The sequence below is a fragment of the Cucurbita pepo genome, chromosome 10 (assembly GCF_057944985.1).
Source record: "Cucurbita pepo subsp. pepo isolate OVF chromosome 10, ASM5794498v1, whole genome shotgun sequence".
In the NCBI taxonomy this organism is placed as follows: domain Eukaryota; kingdom Viridiplantae; phylum Streptophyta; class Magnoliopsida; order Cucurbitales; family Cucurbitaceae; genus Cucurbita; species Cucurbita pepo.
Genome location: NC_141807.1, coordinates 6,333,669 through 6,350,994, shown reverse-complemented (window position 1 = coordinate 6,350,994; position 17,326 = coordinate 6,333,669). Strand labels below are relative to the sequence as shown.

Below are 17,326 nucleotides of genomic sequence, written 5' to 3'. Positions count from 1 at the left end.
ATCTCGTAATTTAGGTCCACCACTAGATGATATTGTCCTCTTTGGACTTTCCCTTTCGAGCTTCCCCTCAAGGCTTTAAAACGACCAAGGCCCACCACTAGCAGATATTGTCCTTTTTGGACTTCCCTTTCGGGTTTTCCCTCAAGGCTTTAAAACACGTCACACCCTTATAAAGGGTGTTTTGTTCTTGTTCTCCTCCCCAACCAATGTGGGATATCACATTTACCCTACTAATGTAACGACCCAGATCTATCGCTAGCAAATATTGTCCTCTTTGGACTTTCCCTTTCGGGCTTCCCCTCAAGGCTTTAAAACACGTCTTCTAGGGGAAGGTTTCCATATTGTAAGGCCCACGTTTTGGGCCCATGGCCCAACAACAAAATAAGAGTTATAAAAAAATAAGCCCTAAGGTTCAGCATGTGAGACAAATCCTTAGCCAACCACCGCCCGCCGCTCTTCCTTCTTTCTGCCGCCGCTTGCCGCCCTTCTTTTTTTTTTCACTTTTCTTCTTAAGCCGCTACCACCCAACGCTCATGGTCCCGCAACCGATTGTTTCCCACACCACTCCGCGCCCCTTCCCACATTAGAAAACCCCCGCTCAGCACCCACATCGCCGCCGCGAGGGAACGCCATCGTCGTTGCCATAACCGACATCAAGAGGATTAAACGCAGCAAAGATTCAACGCATACGTAGGAAGAAGGCTTAGTTCGAGGAGAGTCGGACCGTCGTTGATTAGGAAAGGCCAAGAAAGCAGCTCCTCAGGTAAGGGACACCTCAGGTAAGGGACACGCTTGTTGAAATTAAACGCTTTGTTTTTTTGAAAAATGGGTCGAACAGAATTGTCCTATGGCTAAGTGTTGTGTAATTTGATCGCTGTGTGTAATCTGATTGTTGTGTAATATGGTTAGGGTGTGTATTCTGGTTAGGTGTCTATTGCCAACATATTGTGCTTGTAGGTAGCAACGGTTAAGGGACTTATGGTAATAGTTACACATTGTGTGTTTCGGGTAACTAGCCACCAATAGTCATCTTTTGGGTGATTCTAGAAAACGACTATCTAGGTAAGGGTTACACACTATGTGTTTCGAGTAACCAGTCGTTGATAGTCAATTGGAGAAAATGAAGAGGTGATGTCTTTGTGGTAATGGTTACATGCTGTGTGTTTCGGGTAACTAACTAGGAATAACCATTTTAAGGAGTAAAGGTGGCGTTGATGTTGTGGTGGCAATAATCACCTGATGCGTTTTGGTTGATCGCCTTATGACCATTTATGTGTTGACCCCAATAGGGGAGTTCCTTACTGAGTATTTTTATACTCATCCTGTTTTAAAAAACTATAACGACCCGACTTATCAGTCGGGGCCGTTACGAAAAATAATGTGATTTATTTGAAAAAGAATGAAAACCATGCAAAACGATCCTTTATTAGAAATCAAGTGCGGGGTATCCTTTAAAAATTTAAAAAAACAATGTCGCCTAAAGATATTCAAAACAAAGTAGGAAATTTAAAATCAAAAGAAAATATGGTGTGACCGCCTAGTTCCCATAAACTAGGCGTCCACAACATAGTTTAAAATTAACAACAAAAGTGCGGAAACGTCTCTCCTGTTGGGTTTTATGTCCTAAAACTCATAGTTTATAAACAAAGATATATTATATTTTCAATAAAGTTATTATTGATGTTTATTCAGTAAAAATTGTTATTGAATAAAGTGAACTTTACGATCATTAATCTAAATCCAATAAACTAAGAACACTCTGGCTATAGTATGATTACTTGAACTATATGTAGAGACATAAGAGTGGATCAAGTTCAAGTATATAGTCAAAATGATCTATAGTATAAGGATAAGGCTGAGTACCTTATTCTGGGGACACTATGGATGCGGGCCACTTTTGTATATGATATAAACAATGTGATCACTAAATTGTGCATGTGGAGACATGTGAGTGGGGGCGTCCTATGCAATGAGTATTGCATAAGATCGGACCATGAAGAAAACCACTCTCACTTTATAAAGTCGTTTACTGTTGAGACTGATTTTCTTTTCATTTGATAACCTAGGTAACTCGGTTTTAATCCTGAGCTAACCATGAACTCCTGTTTATCGGAATTATCCTTAGATTTGCATGGGTGAGAGTGGCTCTAGTTCGCCGACTCAACAGGCCTCCCATTTCAGGGGTAAGACTGGGTGAATGGCTGGGGATGTGGGGTGCAAGACGGAATTCACTCCTACCCACTTTTAGGGATAGAAGAAAGGTAGTTCCCTTAAGCACTGACTCCAGGTCTTGAACACGGGGCCCCACCCTCTCATTGGCCTGAGAGGGATTCGGTTTACTGGTTGGACCACAAACCAATTGTTCATTAGAGGATCAGTGAGACATAAGGAACAAGAAGTAACTTCAGGGGTAAAACGGTAAATTGACCCAACTCTAGTTACGAACAACCTGTGAAGGATCGACTTACTAATCATGGTTATATTAGATGGACAGAAATATATCTATAGTGAGGGGAGTGCAACTACTAGGCTATAGTGGAGTGTCCTAGTAGTTAACGAATGTTGGTTAACCAGGTTAATGAGTTTAATCGGTTAATCTTGGATCGTTGGAGCCCATGATCTATAGGTCCATTAGGTCCCTCTGCTAGCTCAAATCGGACTAAACCATAGAACAGTGTGACGAGTGAGTTCGAAGTGTTCGAATTCAAATTAGGGAATATGCGTTACATATATACGATATATTTAACCGCAATTTTGTTTTGTTTACGAATTAAACGAGAAGAGAGAATCTGAGATATTTAAATAAGATTTAAATATCTTAATCAATTATGTGTCGGAATTGATTGGGATTGGCATTTGAATTAATATTAAATATTAATTAAATAGTTTAATTAATCCTTTAATGTTATTTTAATTTGAAATTCATTATTCAAATTAATTGTTGAATTAAAATGAAGAAAGTCAAAATGTTGACTTCATTTAATGGAAAAATCCATGTTAGTGGAATTTTGAGGTGTCAAAATTTGGTTTAACCAAACTTGCATGTTTGCCAAATAAACCCCACAAGTTTGAGTGGAATTTTGAGTGTCAAAATTTGGTTAACTCAAACATGCATGCTTGCCACATAATCCCAAACATTTGAGTGGAATTTTAAGTGTCAAAATTTGGTGATCTCAAGTTTGCATGAACATGCAAACTTGACTCTTTAAATAGAGTGATCATGATACTTGGAAGTGATTCTTCATCTTGATGAAAAACCTTGAGAAAAACCTCTCACAAACACTCTCTTTCACATATACAAAATCCCTCTCAAGTTTAGTCACTCACCAGATTCCACAATCCCGTTCTAAGGCCGGAGGATAGTGGAGAAGACACTAGTGGTGGTTCGAAACCGGTTCGTGAGGCAAAAGGAGTTTGAACTACAAAAGGTTAGTATTTAAACTCATTAAGTTTTAATACTTATGAACATGCTAGTTATTTACAATAATTGATGTTCTAAAAGTGCCTAAGATCCAAATTGCTTCCGCATGTGTTATATTAACACCATCATCTCCAACAAAATGAGACTACAAAAATAAAAACATAAAAATCCTTGAATTGCCCCGTGATTGACTTTGGCATTCTACTCGTCACCTCCGTGCCACAGCTTCGCTGAAAAATCATTTTAAAAATAGGACGAGTATAAAAATACTCAGTAAGGAACTCTCCTATTGGGGTCAACATATAAATCGTCATGAGGCAATCAACCAAAACACGCAACAAGTGATTATTGTCACCACAACATCAATGTCACCTTTACTCCTTAAAGTGGTTATTTCTAGTTGGTTACCCAAAACACACAGCGTGTAACCATTACCACAAAGACATCACCTCCTTATTTCCTCCAATTGACTATTAACGGCTGGTTACCTGAAACACACAGCGTGTAACCCTTACCTGGATAGTCGTTTTCTAGAATCACCCCAAAGGTGACTATTGGTGGCTAGTTACCCGAAACACACAACAACGTGTAATTATTACCACAAGCCCCTTAACCGTTGCTACCTACAAGCACAATATGCTGGAAATAAACACCTAACCAGACTACACACCCTAACCATATTACACAACAATCAGATTACACACAGAAATTAATCAGATTACACACAGCGATCAGATTACACACAAAAATCAGATAACATACAGCGATCAGATTACACACAGCGATCAGATTACATGCAGCACCAATTCTGTTCGACCCATTTTTCAAAAAAATAAAACATTTAGTTTCAACAGGCATGTCCCTTACCTGAGGAGCTGCTTTCTTGGCCTTTCCTCATCAACAACGGTTCGACTCCCCTTGAACTGAGCCTTCTTCCTACGTACGCGTTGAATCTTTGCTGCGTTTAATCCTCTTGATGTCGGTTCTGGCAACGACGATGGCGTTCCCTCACGGCAACAATGTGGGTGCTGGGCGAGGGTTTTCTGATGTGGGTGCTGGGCGCGGAGTGGTGTGGGAAACAGTCGACTGCGGGACCGTGAGTGTTGAGTGGCAGCGGCTTAAGGAAGAAAAGTGGAAAAAAAAAAAAAAGAGAAGGAAGGGCGGCGAGCGGCGGCAGAAAGAAGGAACCCTAGGGCTTATTTTTTTTATAACTCTTATTTTGTTGTTGGGTCATGGGCCCAAAACGTGGGTCTTACAATATTCCCAAAAAAAAAAAAATTTCGTCCTTGAAAGCTTCACTTAAATACACAAGACTTGCGCTACTTACTTTCTGCTCTGAAAAGCTCAGGGTACTTGCTCATCATTTCCTCTTCTCGTTCCCAAGTGGCTTATTCAAGCTAGTGATTCCGCCATAATATCTTGACCAACGCAATCTCTCGATTACGGAGGGTTTTCACTTCTCTATTCACAATTTGCATTAATTCTTCTTCATAGTCAAACCCTTATCCAACCGTAGAGGTTTGAAATCTATCACATGCAATGGGTCAGATATGTATAGTTGCAACATCTATACATGGAACACATTGTGGACTCCTAAGAGTATAGGTGGTAGGGCCAACCGGTAAGCTACTTGTCCCACTCGCTCCAAGATCTCAAATGGTCCAATGAAGCGTGGGCTTAACTTTCCTTTGCGCCCGAACCTAAGAACGCCTTTCATGGGAGCCACCTTAAGGAATACTTTGTCTCCCACCTCGAACTCCAAATCTCTTCGTCTCACATCGGCATAACTCTTTTGCCTGCTTTGGGCCGTATGCACATTCTAGTCCTTATTTTCTGCATAACCTCATTAGTTGCGTGCACTAAGTCGGGGCCCAACAACTTGCGTTCTCCCACTTCATCCCAACACACTGGGGATCAACACTTCTTCCCGTATAAGGCCTCAAAAGGTGCCATACCCAAAGTCGCTTGATAACTGGTTTTATAAGCAAACTCTATGAGATGCAAGTGTGTGTCCCAGCTACCGGCAAAGTCTAACATACAGGCCCGTAACATGTCCTCCAGAATTTAGTTTAAGCGCTCAGTTTGCCCATCCGTCTGTGGGTGGAATGTTATACTAAACTCTAGCCATGTACCCAATGCTTTCTGAAGGTTTTTCCAAAACTTTGATGTGAAACGGGAATCCCTATCTGACACAATGGATACTGGTACCCCGTGCAATCTTGTTACTTCCTTCAAGTACAATGAGCCCATTTATTCACGGAATAAGTGGACTTCCCTGGCAGGAAGTGAGCTGACTTTGTGAGCCTATCAACCACAACCCATATAACTGTATAGCCTCTGGCCGTCCTCGGTAATCCCACGATAAAGTCCATGGCGATCTCCCACTTCCATTCAGGTATGTAAGTGGTGTAATAGCCCCGCCGGCTTCTGCCGTGGGGCTTTGACTTGTTGACAAACCAGACACTTGCTCACAAACTCGGCCACATCACGTTTCATATTCTGCCACCAGTAATGCCGTTTTAAATCTTGATACATCTTTGTACTGCCAAGATGTAGGGCGGATGGCGAGTGGTGAGCCTCGGTTAGGATTTCTACTTTCAATTCTTCTTCATTTGGCACACACAACTGCGCATGGTACAAGAGCCCCCCATTGGTTGTCAATGAAAACTCCTCTTTCTAATTGACATCTATCAAATGTCTTTTTCCAACCAAATCTGGATCACCGTGTTGTTTATCAATAAGACATTGCCTCAAGGTTGGTTGTATCGTTAATTGGGCCAATTGAGTGACGACCTCCCCACGGCCACCGCTGCACCGGTGCGTTCCAGATCCTGCTGGATCGCTTTTTGTCTAGTGATTAGAGCAGACGTGTGTGCTGATTTTCGGCTCAACGCATCAGCTACCACATTCGCCTTTCCCGGGTGATAGAGTATCTCCACGTCATAGTCTTTAACCAACTGCAACCACCTGCGTTGTCTCATGTTTAACCCCTTTTGAGTAAAGAAGTATTTAAGACTCTTGTGGTAAGTGAAAATTTGGGCGTTTTCTCCATAAAGGTAGTGTCTCCAAATCTTTAGTGCAAATACCTCTGCTGCGAGTTCTAGGTCGTGGGTGGGATAGTTTCGCTCGTATTCTTTTAGTTGACGTGAAGCATATGCAATAACCTTCTCATGTTGCATGAGGACACACCCTAACCCTCTTTTTGAAGCATCACTGTATACTACAAAGCCTCCATCTCCTGACGGCACAGTAAGTATTGGGGCTGTTACTAACCTCTGTTTAAGTTCCTGGAAACTATCCTCGCATTGATCATTCCAGGTGAACGACTTTCCTTTCTTGGTCAACTCAGTGAGGGGGGTGGCGATCTTGGAGATATCCTGCACAAACCGCCGATAATACCCTGCTAGACCAAGGAAACTTCGTACCTCAGTCACTATGGTCGGCGAGGCCGATTCGTCACCGCTTCAATCTTTGCTGGGTCTACGGTGATTCCCATTCGTGAAACTACATGCCCAAGAAATCCCACCTGTTCTGCCCAGAATTCATACTTGGAGAACTTTGCAAACAACTTGTTCGTTCTCAGAGTGGTCAACACCTTCCTAAGATGTTCCTCATGTTGTTCCCTAGTCTTGGAATACACAAGGATATCATTGATGAAGATGATCACGAAGTTGTCTAAGAATTCTCTAACACTTTGTTCATCAACCCCATAAATGCTACTGGAGCATTGGTCAAGCCAAACGACATTACCCTAAACTCGTAATGTTCATACCTTGTGCGAAAGGCTGTCTTTGAGATATCACTCTCCTTAATCCTCAACTGATGGTAGCCTGACCATAAGTCAATCTTTGAGAACACAACTGCTCCTTGCAACTGATCGAATAGGTCGTCGATCCGGGGTAAAGGATACTTGTATTTAATTGTCACTTTGTTAAGTTCCCGATAGTCCATGCATAAGCGCATAGAACCGTCCTTCTTCTTCACAAATATCACTGGGGCTCCCCAATGAGACACACTTGGTCGTATAAAACCTTTGTTTAGTAGCTCTTGAAGCTGCAACTTTAGTTCTTTCAGTTCAGCAGAGGTCATTCTGTACGGGGCTCTTGATATAGGGGTTGTTCCTAGCTCAAGTACAATTTCAAATTCCACCTCACGCTCCAGGGGTAGGCTTGGGAGATCTTCTGGGAACACGTCGACGAATTCTCTCACTACTGGCACTAAGTTAACCACTACTGGCACTGAGTTAACCACTCCGGGGGTAGGCTTACTAGGAGGTCTGAACACAACCTCCTTGTTGAAGCAATCAATGGATGCATGGTTTTTAGCTAACTGATATGATAAGGAATCAACTACAAGGGGGGTAAGATTCGGATTACCTTGTTGATCGAATATCTCAAGGCAAGAACATTGTTTGAGATTCGAATCACTCCACAAGCAAGATCGATCATGTCTAGCTTGAATGATTCTTGTTGATCAAATATCTCAAACACTTGTTTGAGATTCGAATCACTCCACAAGCAAGATTGATCATGTCGAGCTTGAATAATTCTACATGCAACCTAAACTACATAGAATTGCAAAGAAACTTAGCCATTGGCGAAAGAAAGCACAAATGCTTCTTTTAATATATTTTCCAATTCTGCTTACAAATACAACATACAAGGCTTTTATATAGCCTCAAAACTGAAACTATTAAAGGCCTTCCAAGAGTTGTAACATTCATATTTTATGGCCATAATTAACCATTATGTAAATGTAACCGAAATTAAATAAAAAGTCTTAAAATACAATAACTCTAAATTACTCTAAATTGTAACCTACCCAAAATTTACAACAATCAAACTTCATTCTTCTTCAATGTAGCATGAATTGGATCATCTTTTGATAATTTTGACAACCTTTTCTTCACATCTTCATTGAAGTATATTGTATGATTGATGTCTCTTGGTTCATATCACTAACCACTCCATCTCTAAGATGACGTCAAAATTGGTCATATCTAAGACTATCAGCGTCACATCCATCGTGTGGTTTGACACACACAACTGACAATCCTTTACCCTCTTGAAGACTTCCATACTTACCCCTGCTGGGGTACCCACATACAATTCGTGCCCTAGCGGTTCAACTTCTACTCTTGCGTATTTTACAAGGTTAGTGGAGATAAAAGAGTGGGTTGACCTAGAATCAAATAAGACCCATGCGTAGTACCCAAGAATAGAGAGCGTACCTGTGATTGTAGTGTTGGAGTTTTCTGCCTCCTGGCGAGTGGTAGCATACATTCGCCCCTATTACGGAGCTGGCTTCGGGTTTGAGGTCGGTTGGTTACCAGGGGGTCTATTGGTACTAGTTGCTCTCTCTTGGGTACAATGTGCGACAACGTGGCCTTCTTGGTAACAGTTGAAACATACCCTATTCTTAAACCTGCACTATCCTGGGTGATGTCTCACATTGGTTGGGGAGGAGAACAAACCACCGTTTATAAGGGTGTGGAAACCTTCTCCTAGCAGACGCGTTTTAAAGCCTTGAGGGGAAGCCCAAAAGGGAAAGCCCAAAAATGACAATATCTGCTAGTGGTGGATCTGAGTCATTACAAATGGTATCAAAGCCAGACACCAGACGATGTGCCAGTAAGGACGCTGGGCTCCAAAGGGGGTGGATTTGGGGGGTGGTCCCACATCGATTGGAGGAAGGAAAGAGTGCCAGCGAGGACGTTGGTCCCCGAAGGGGAGTGAATTGTGATATCCTACATTGGTTAGGGAGGAGAACAAACCACCATTTAAAAGAGTGTGAAAACCTTCCCCTAGTAGACGCATTTTAAAGCCTTGAGGGGACGCCCGAAAGAAAAAATCCAAAGAGGACAATATCTGTGATGGAGTTAATATAACACATGCGGAAGCAATTTGGATCTTAGGCACTCTTAGAACATCAATTATAGTAAATAACTAGCATGTTCATAAGTATTAAAACTCAAGGTCTTTGAGTACTAACCTTTTGTAGTTCAAATTTCTTTTTCCTCACGAACCGGTTTCGAACCACCACTAGTGTTTTCTCCACTATTCTCCAGCCTTAGAATGGGATTGTGGAATCCGATGAGTGACTAAACTTGGGAGGGATTTAGTATATATGAAGAGAGAGTTTGTGAGAGTTTTTCTCAAGGTTTTTCCAAGCAAGCACTTCCATGTACTTTGATCACTCTATTTAAAGAGTCATGTTTGCATGTTCATGCAAATTTGATATCACCAAATTTTGACACTCAAAATTCCACTCAAATGTTTGGGATTATGTGGCAAGCATGCAAAATTGAGTTAACCAAATTTTGACACTCAAAATTTCACTAAAATTTGTGGGGTTTATTTGACAAGCATTCAAGTTTGGTTAAACCAAATTTTGACACCTCAAAATTCCACCAACTCAAACATGAATTTTTCCATTAAATGAAGTCAACATTTTGACTTACTTCATTTTAATTCAATAATTAATTTGAATAATTAATTTCAAATTAAAGTAAAATTAAATGACTAATTAAACTATTTAATTAATATTTAATATTAATTCAAATGTCAATCTCAATCAATTCACATGCATATTTGATTAAGATATTTAAATCTTATTTAAATATCTCAGATTCTCTCTTTTTGTTTAATTCGTAAATAAAACAAAAATGCGGTTAAATATATGGTATATATATGTAACGCATATTCCTTAATTTGAATTCGAACACTTCGAACTCACTCGTCACACTGTTCTATGGTTTAGTCCGATATGAGCTAGCAGAGGGACCTAATGGACCTATAGATCATGGGCTCCAACGATCCAAGATGACCTAATGGACCTATAGATCATGGGCTCCAACGATCCAAGATTAACCAGTTAAACTCATTAACCTTGTTAACCAACATTCGTTAACTACTAGGACACTCCACTATAGCATAGTAGTTGCACTCCACTCACTATAGATATATTTCTGTCCAGTTGCTAGCGGTGGATCTGGGCCGTTACAAATGATTTCCACACCCTTATAAACGGTGGTTTGTTCTCCTCCCCAACCAATGTGGGACATCTGTAACGACCTAGATCCACCGCTAGCAGATATTGTCCTCTTTGGGCTTTTCCTTTCGAGCTTCCACTCAAGGCTTTAAAACGTGTCTTCTAGGGGAAGGTTTCCACACCCTTATAAATGGTGGTTTGTTCTCCTCCCCAACCAATGTGGGACATCACAATTCACCCCCTTCGAGGTCCAGGGTCCTCGCTGACACTCTTTCCTTCCTCCAATCGATGTGGGACCACCCTCAAATCCACCCCCCTTTGGGGCCCAGTGTCCTTACTGGCACACCGCCTCGTATCTACCCCCTTCGGGGAACAGCGAGAAGGCTGGCACATAGTCCGGTGTCTGCCTTCAAGGTCCAGCGTCATCGCTGACACTCTTTCCTTCCTCCAATCGATGTGGGACCGCCCCCAAATCCACCCCCCTTTGGGGCCCAGCGTCCTTACTGGCACACCGCCTCGTATCTACCCCCTTCGAGGAACAGCGAGAAGGCTGGCACATCGTCCAGTGTCTGCCTTCGAGGTCCAGCGTCATCGCTGACACTCTTTCCTTCCTCCAATCGATGTGGGACCGCCCCCAAATCCACCCCCCTTTGGGGCCCAGCTTTCTTACTGACACACCGCCTCGTATCTACCCCCTTCGGGGAACAGCAAGAAGGCTGACACATCGTCCGGTGTCTGCCTTCGAGGTCCAGCGTCATCGCTAACACTCTTTCCTTCCTCCAATCGATGTGGGACCGCCCCCAAATCCACCCCCCTTTGGGGCCCATCGTCCTTACCGGCACACCGCCTCGTATCTACCCCCCTTCGGGGAACAGCAAGAAGGCTGACACATCGTCTGTATCTGGCTCTCATACCATTTGTAACGATCCAGATCCACCACTAGCAAATATTGTACTCTTTGGGTTTTCCCTTTCTGGCTTCCCCTCAAGGCTTTAAACCACGTCTTCTAGGGGAAGGTTTCCACATTGTAAATGGTGGTTTGTTCTCCTCCCCAACGAATGTGGGACATCACAACTAAAGTTTTCATAACTAAAGATTTCGAGCAATTTCAAGTAAAGAAATACTCACGTCTTTTTTATTAAAACCTATCAAATTACTAAGTAGATAAACTCATTAATTACCATTTTAAAGGTCGTTGCTTTGTTCTTCTGTCCCACTAGTTAGATAGTAATAAACATCAATTCGTACTTTAAATTACAATGTACAACTCACTCTCTAAGTTTCCCTCCGACATATTTTTGGGTGTTAAAAGCTTTACAATGGCATGTAGGAGTTATTCATTAAATGATAAGTTTGATATGAACTACGATCAAGGAATTTTCATTCCTCAAGATCTAATTAGAAGTACGAAAGTCGAGAAGTTACAACAATCTTGATTCACTTATATTCAAGCTATGATGAACTCGTTGCAGGAAATTCTAGAAGATGTTGGAGTTCTTCCCTACATGTTTGTGCAAAGTTGAGCTAAAAAATAAAGATGCATTCAATGCACTCTAATTTGCTAATTTATGGAACTAGTCAAAAAATGGTTACTAGATAACACATTTATTTTCTAACATTATTTTAATTATAATTTCAATATTTGTTTGTCATTTTAGCTCGTTTTTAATAGAAAAGTTATTATATTGTAACCACATGCATTATCATATTTCATCGTTAATTAGTCATTTTAATATTATGTGTGTATTTAACTCATATGAGCTAAATGTTGTCAAAAGCTATCTTTTCTTTAATGATAGACATCACATTTTGGAATTGAAAATATTAGAGTTTCTATTTTAGATTTGTTGAGAGCTAAACTAAGTTGCAAGAATCGTTCGAGTGAAATTGATCAAATCTCTTAGAGAGTGATTCGAGTCACGAGTTTAGAAACAGGTTTTCATCAAAGTAATCCGTTCCAAAACTTTCCTTTGATTGATTCCATAACAACGTTTGGTCCCTATCATTTCATAAAACTAAAATAGTTCGTAGACTTTAGTTTGTACACGTACTTCAAAATTCATGTAACAAGTTAGCCTCTATTGCTCTTTTATGATATAACAATTTAATATTTGTAGTTTATAAAAAAAAAAAAAATTGATCCCTAATCTGTAAAAGAATTCATTAAACCTTAACAATAGACTAAACTATAAATACTATATTATATAATTAACAAAATCAAAACTATACATTTATAGTGAATATTACATCTTTTTCATCTTGGTAGTAGATTTTCTAATTATTATTCTTTAGGATATTTATAAATATAATAACTTAAAAAAGTATTTTTTGTAATTAAAAAATCCCGAATGAGACATATATTATCAATTAAGAGGTAGAGTTGTTATAAATTAATGACAAAAATAACACATTATTTTAGCTATATTTACTTATTATAGCCTTAATAAAAAGGCTATAAAATGTTTTTCATAGCAATTTATACAAGTTATAACTCCATACTCTATTACAACGGTAAAAAACACTCTAAACTCTAAAACGTTTTAGATTTATAATAACATCCGTTCTCAATAACGAAAAAAAAAAAAAAAAAAAAACACTATAACAAGCTTATAATAACATTTTTTGTTATTTATCATATCTAGTATTTCGAGTAGAAACTACTAAAATTCTAAGAAACCGAACTAGGCATAAGTTCAAGGATTATTCGAGTATAGTATTTATATCATAAACGTTGTGTTCCATGTAATATCCAAATTTGAAAAATAATACAACTTTAACCCAAGAAGGAATGGCAAGAGAGATTGTTCATGAAACTTAAAATGAAAAAAAGGGAAAAGAAAGAACAAACTGACCGCTGATTTATTATTGGTAGGTTAATGAGCAGGCAGTGATGCAATAAGCAGCTTACTTCTTCTCTTGTAGTTTGTCATCTGGAAGCGCCAAATTTGAAGGCTGCATTTCGTTGTCGCTTTCGTCGTCGGAATCCTGAGAGTTGACGTCGGAAACTGCCGAGTCCGGGAGCTGAGATTTGGATAAAATGGATTTAGAAGTTGGAGAAGAGAAACCAGAGTCAACAAACTCAGTCTTTTTCTTGTCGCCTTCCACCATTCTTCGTGCATAATCTTCGTAGTTAAACCCAACTGGGTTCTTCCCACCAAATGATGTTTCCAACTCCTCCACGTTGAAGTTGTCTTCCATTATCTTTTGGCTCTCTGGGTTGTTTGAGTATACAAACTTCACTTTCTTGAATGTCTTCGACTCCAGGAATGGTCTTACCATCTGCATTATTATATCTCAACCAATACACATCAAAAAAGCACACCCAAATCTAAGAAACTACACCCTTTTCGCTTATGAACACAACGAAAAAGACATGTTTTTGTGACTTCAGGAAAAAAAAGGAGAGAAAACAGGCACAATTGTCAAACGCGTAAAATAAAAAATAGAACAGTTATCAACCAAGATCTTAATCAACAAAACCTACCGTTTCCTTCTCTCTCTTTACGTACGAATAAAACATATCATAATAAGATAGTTTTGGAGTCAAAATCATGACATGAAACAGGTTAAAAACTCCACTCTAACCCAATGCAAATCGAATACACTAGTAAATCACATGGATCTATGAACTCGCTTTGACCGTTAAGAGTAGGTAACCCTTCTAGATTTTGTTATGGCACGAGGAAATTTTAATCAAATCGCTGATGGATTGTTATGAAACTTGTGAAATTATAGAAAGTTTTGAAACTTAAATTCAATTGCACGGAGGAAAAAGATGCTAATGAATCACCATGACATTGTAGAAGTAGAAGGATATAGATAAGGATTAGACGCAAACAAATAATGGAAAGCAATAAATGTGAAGACAATAATGCAACAAAATATGGAAATGATGTGAAAGCTTACCACCCAAAAGGACTCAAACACCTTGGGTGGGTTGTAGAGAATAGCAAGGCCCAATCTTTCAGGATAATGATTTTGCAGGATGTTCGCTGTATCTCGAGTAACCTTCAAGGATAGACAAGATGTGTTCCAGCCATGAAAATCAATTAACCATACCATGTATCCATCTGTTGAATTTGTATTCAAGATCGCATTCTCCATGCAGTAAACCAAATATCTGATTTGTCCAGTCGTTGATTCTGTATTCTGGCATTGTTATAAGAAATGTTAATTTTACTTTAGCCACGAGTAGTTACGTAAGGGGGAAAAAAAAAACCGAACACAAGTTCCAGGATCGAAACTAGTGTAAAAGAAGAGTTCTCACTCATTCTTTGTCACTCTGTATTTTTATTAGATAACACTGATAGGTTGATTTCCAAGTTATGTCAATATGTTATTCCCACTTTGGCTAATTTCAAGCAAGCCTAGATATTTGCATAACTAATAAAGCTTATGATATCTGACCTGAAAGTTCAATAACCTATTAAAATCTTAAGTATAGTTCAGACACCTATTAGAACCTTTTTAAAGCTAAAATGAGTTGATTATCCGAACTTAAAATTTGTTCTAACGTATTAATAAGATTCACATCAGTGTTTTATTAAATATGTTTAGTATGATCTATTTTTAAAAAGAAATGAGAGGCAAGTAACAACAACTCAAAGAATGTGGTCATCATGCAATTGAAATACCTGACTACTTGGTCTCATTACAAGAACGGTCCTTCCTTGTTTGTCAGTGTAATTAGCTCTGTATATTTTTCCTGTCTTGGCTTCCAGAGCAATATCTTCCTTGAAGCACAAAGAAGACATTATTGTTTAGTCGCATACAAGTAGAATCCAGCGCCAAGATCAATATGGTCATAATTTCGAGCAAGCTAAGCATTCATTTTAAGCAGTGAATGTCTACATTTTAAAGTTAGCAAGGATTGTGACCGCTCTCTTCTTCTGGTGCATACCACTATGAAATCCCCCATGCCTTCAATCAGCTAACTATATTCTCAATAAAATGAAAATGCTTCAAATAGAATCAAAATCATAATGAAGAAAAGAAGGCTTTCTTTTTTAAGTTTCCAGTGCCATTCTCAATGATTGTTAGCATCCTCCATTTGATTGAACTCTATCTTCAACAGGTTGAACCCATTGTAGAAATTAATGTATTTTCTTTGCCCTCAGTTCAGTAATTAGATTCTCATTTTCCATTTTCCATTTTTCAGAGAGATTAAAATGGTGAAGTTTGCAGAAATCCATACCCAACTTATCTTCTCTGGCTTGTATTCTAGCTTCCATTTCAAAGTTTCCCTCAACATTTTATTGGCCTTCTTTGTATTCCAGTTTCTTGCTTTGAGGTACCTCAAAATTGATGCATCCGAGCATAAAACAGGAAGCTTTTCAGTTAATGGACCCATCAACTTTTTTACTTCATTTATCTGAAAAAAGGGAACACCATAACTAAGCCCCATGAATTATTATCAGAAAACTAAATATATTATGTGACACTTCCTGTTGAAATCACTTTCAGGCTAGTGGCACATTGCACACAGTACCAAATTTGGAAAATAAGAGAGGAACCAAATTTCTTGTTCTATTAAAATTTTTGAACAAATCGAAGTTGTAACCTCACCTTGGCCTGCTGTTCTTCAGAGGACAAAACCTTCTCGCTCCCATTACCTCTCGACTTTCTAGCGGACATCTGTCAGAATCGAAGAGAATTGAACAGAAATAATTACTTTAGTAGATACATATTAACCGTTTGGATGCTCTCCAGATGATCTTGAACCAGAAAATATATAGCTATCAGATGCTTCACCCTATGGTCTGATAATCTTTAGGCGCTCGGACTAAATGAGGCGCATGATAATACATTATTCACCATCAAAAGAAATGGCCTAGCTCAATCAAAGCGATGCATCATAGGTCACTAATCTTCTCTTTGCATTGCTTACATTTGTTATAGTTGTTACGACGCATTCAAAGAGAAATCAACAAAACATAGAAATCTCCAGCCAAATTCCAAGGCTGAAGAAGTGGCCAAACAACAAATATTTCTTTACGGTTGCAGTTTATCTTCCCGTTGTATTCTAAATTTCAGGCGTTCTCAAAAATATATATAAAAAAACAGATTCAAAACCAGAGAGATCACCACAAGATGCAATCGTACGATTCCGAGGATATAAATGAAGAACAGAACGAAGACAACAACCAGAAAACAACGAAAGCCTACCACGCCTTTCAAATCGTGTCGACACAATCCTCCTTCGATCGAGCGCAAGAAAATCTAATCAAAGGAGGGGATCGGACGAACGCCAAGTCCAGCAAACAGGCACCGTAGCGATCAAAGCGAGAAAGAAACTCAAGGATTGTTCGCCATTTCTCCCGAGCTTGACCGGAGCAAGAGTTTGTTATTTCAGAGAGAGCGAGAGAGAGATCGGAAGATTGGCGCCGGGAAAAATGGAAAAAAGTTGAGCCGGCGAGAGAGTGAGTGCTATTTATATGGAAAACTTTGCATAGCGCTAACCGTTTAATATAAAAAGACTAAAATCCAATTCCCCACTAACTGTTTGTTATTTTCAGTTTCTTAAATAATAATTAAATAAAAAACTTGTTTTTTTTTTTTTTTTTTTGTTTGTTTTTTTTGTTTTTTTGTTTTTTTGTTTTGAATAAAATAAATAGCAAACCATTTTTATAATTATATATATAATCTAGTGGAGTTGTTTTGACGGTTGAACATCATCGTACCTGCTTCATATAGTCAGTGTTCATACGACCGGATAATTTGATCAATTCTAACTATTCAATCTAAAACTGGTTTAGATTTGTTTACATGGTTTGGTTCGTGAGTTGACATTTTTTTATCAAGTTAACTCCGACCCATCTGAAAAATATGATTATAATCCAACTTTACCTTACCGTACTTGTAAAGAGAAATTTTTAATGTTTTTAATCGATGTTAGTGATGTCGTGTGACTCGTAA

At 39.1% G+C, this 17,326-nt stretch overlaps 1 protein-coding gene across 1 annotated transcript; it reads right to left on the bottom strand.

Annotated features, from left to right (window-relative positions):
- Positions 1-13,099: 13,099 nt before the first annotated feature.
- LOC111803345 (uncharacterized) lies at positions 13,100-16,823 on the bottom strand. Its single transcript, XM_023687701.2, has 6 exons — positions 16,577-16,823; positions 15,977-16,045; positions 15,606-15,782; positions 15,046-15,144; positions 14,318-14,560; positions 13,100-13,690 (listed from the first exon to the last, which is right to left on the bottom strand). The coding sequence occupies exons 2-6, from the start codon at positions 16,043-16,045 to the stop codon at positions 13,316-13,318; spliced, it is 963 nt and encodes a 320-aa protein (XP_023543469.1). The 5' UTR covers positions 16,577-16,823; the 3' UTR covers positions 13,100-13,315.
- Between the last annotated feature and the right edge of the window lie 503 nt (positions 16,824-17,326).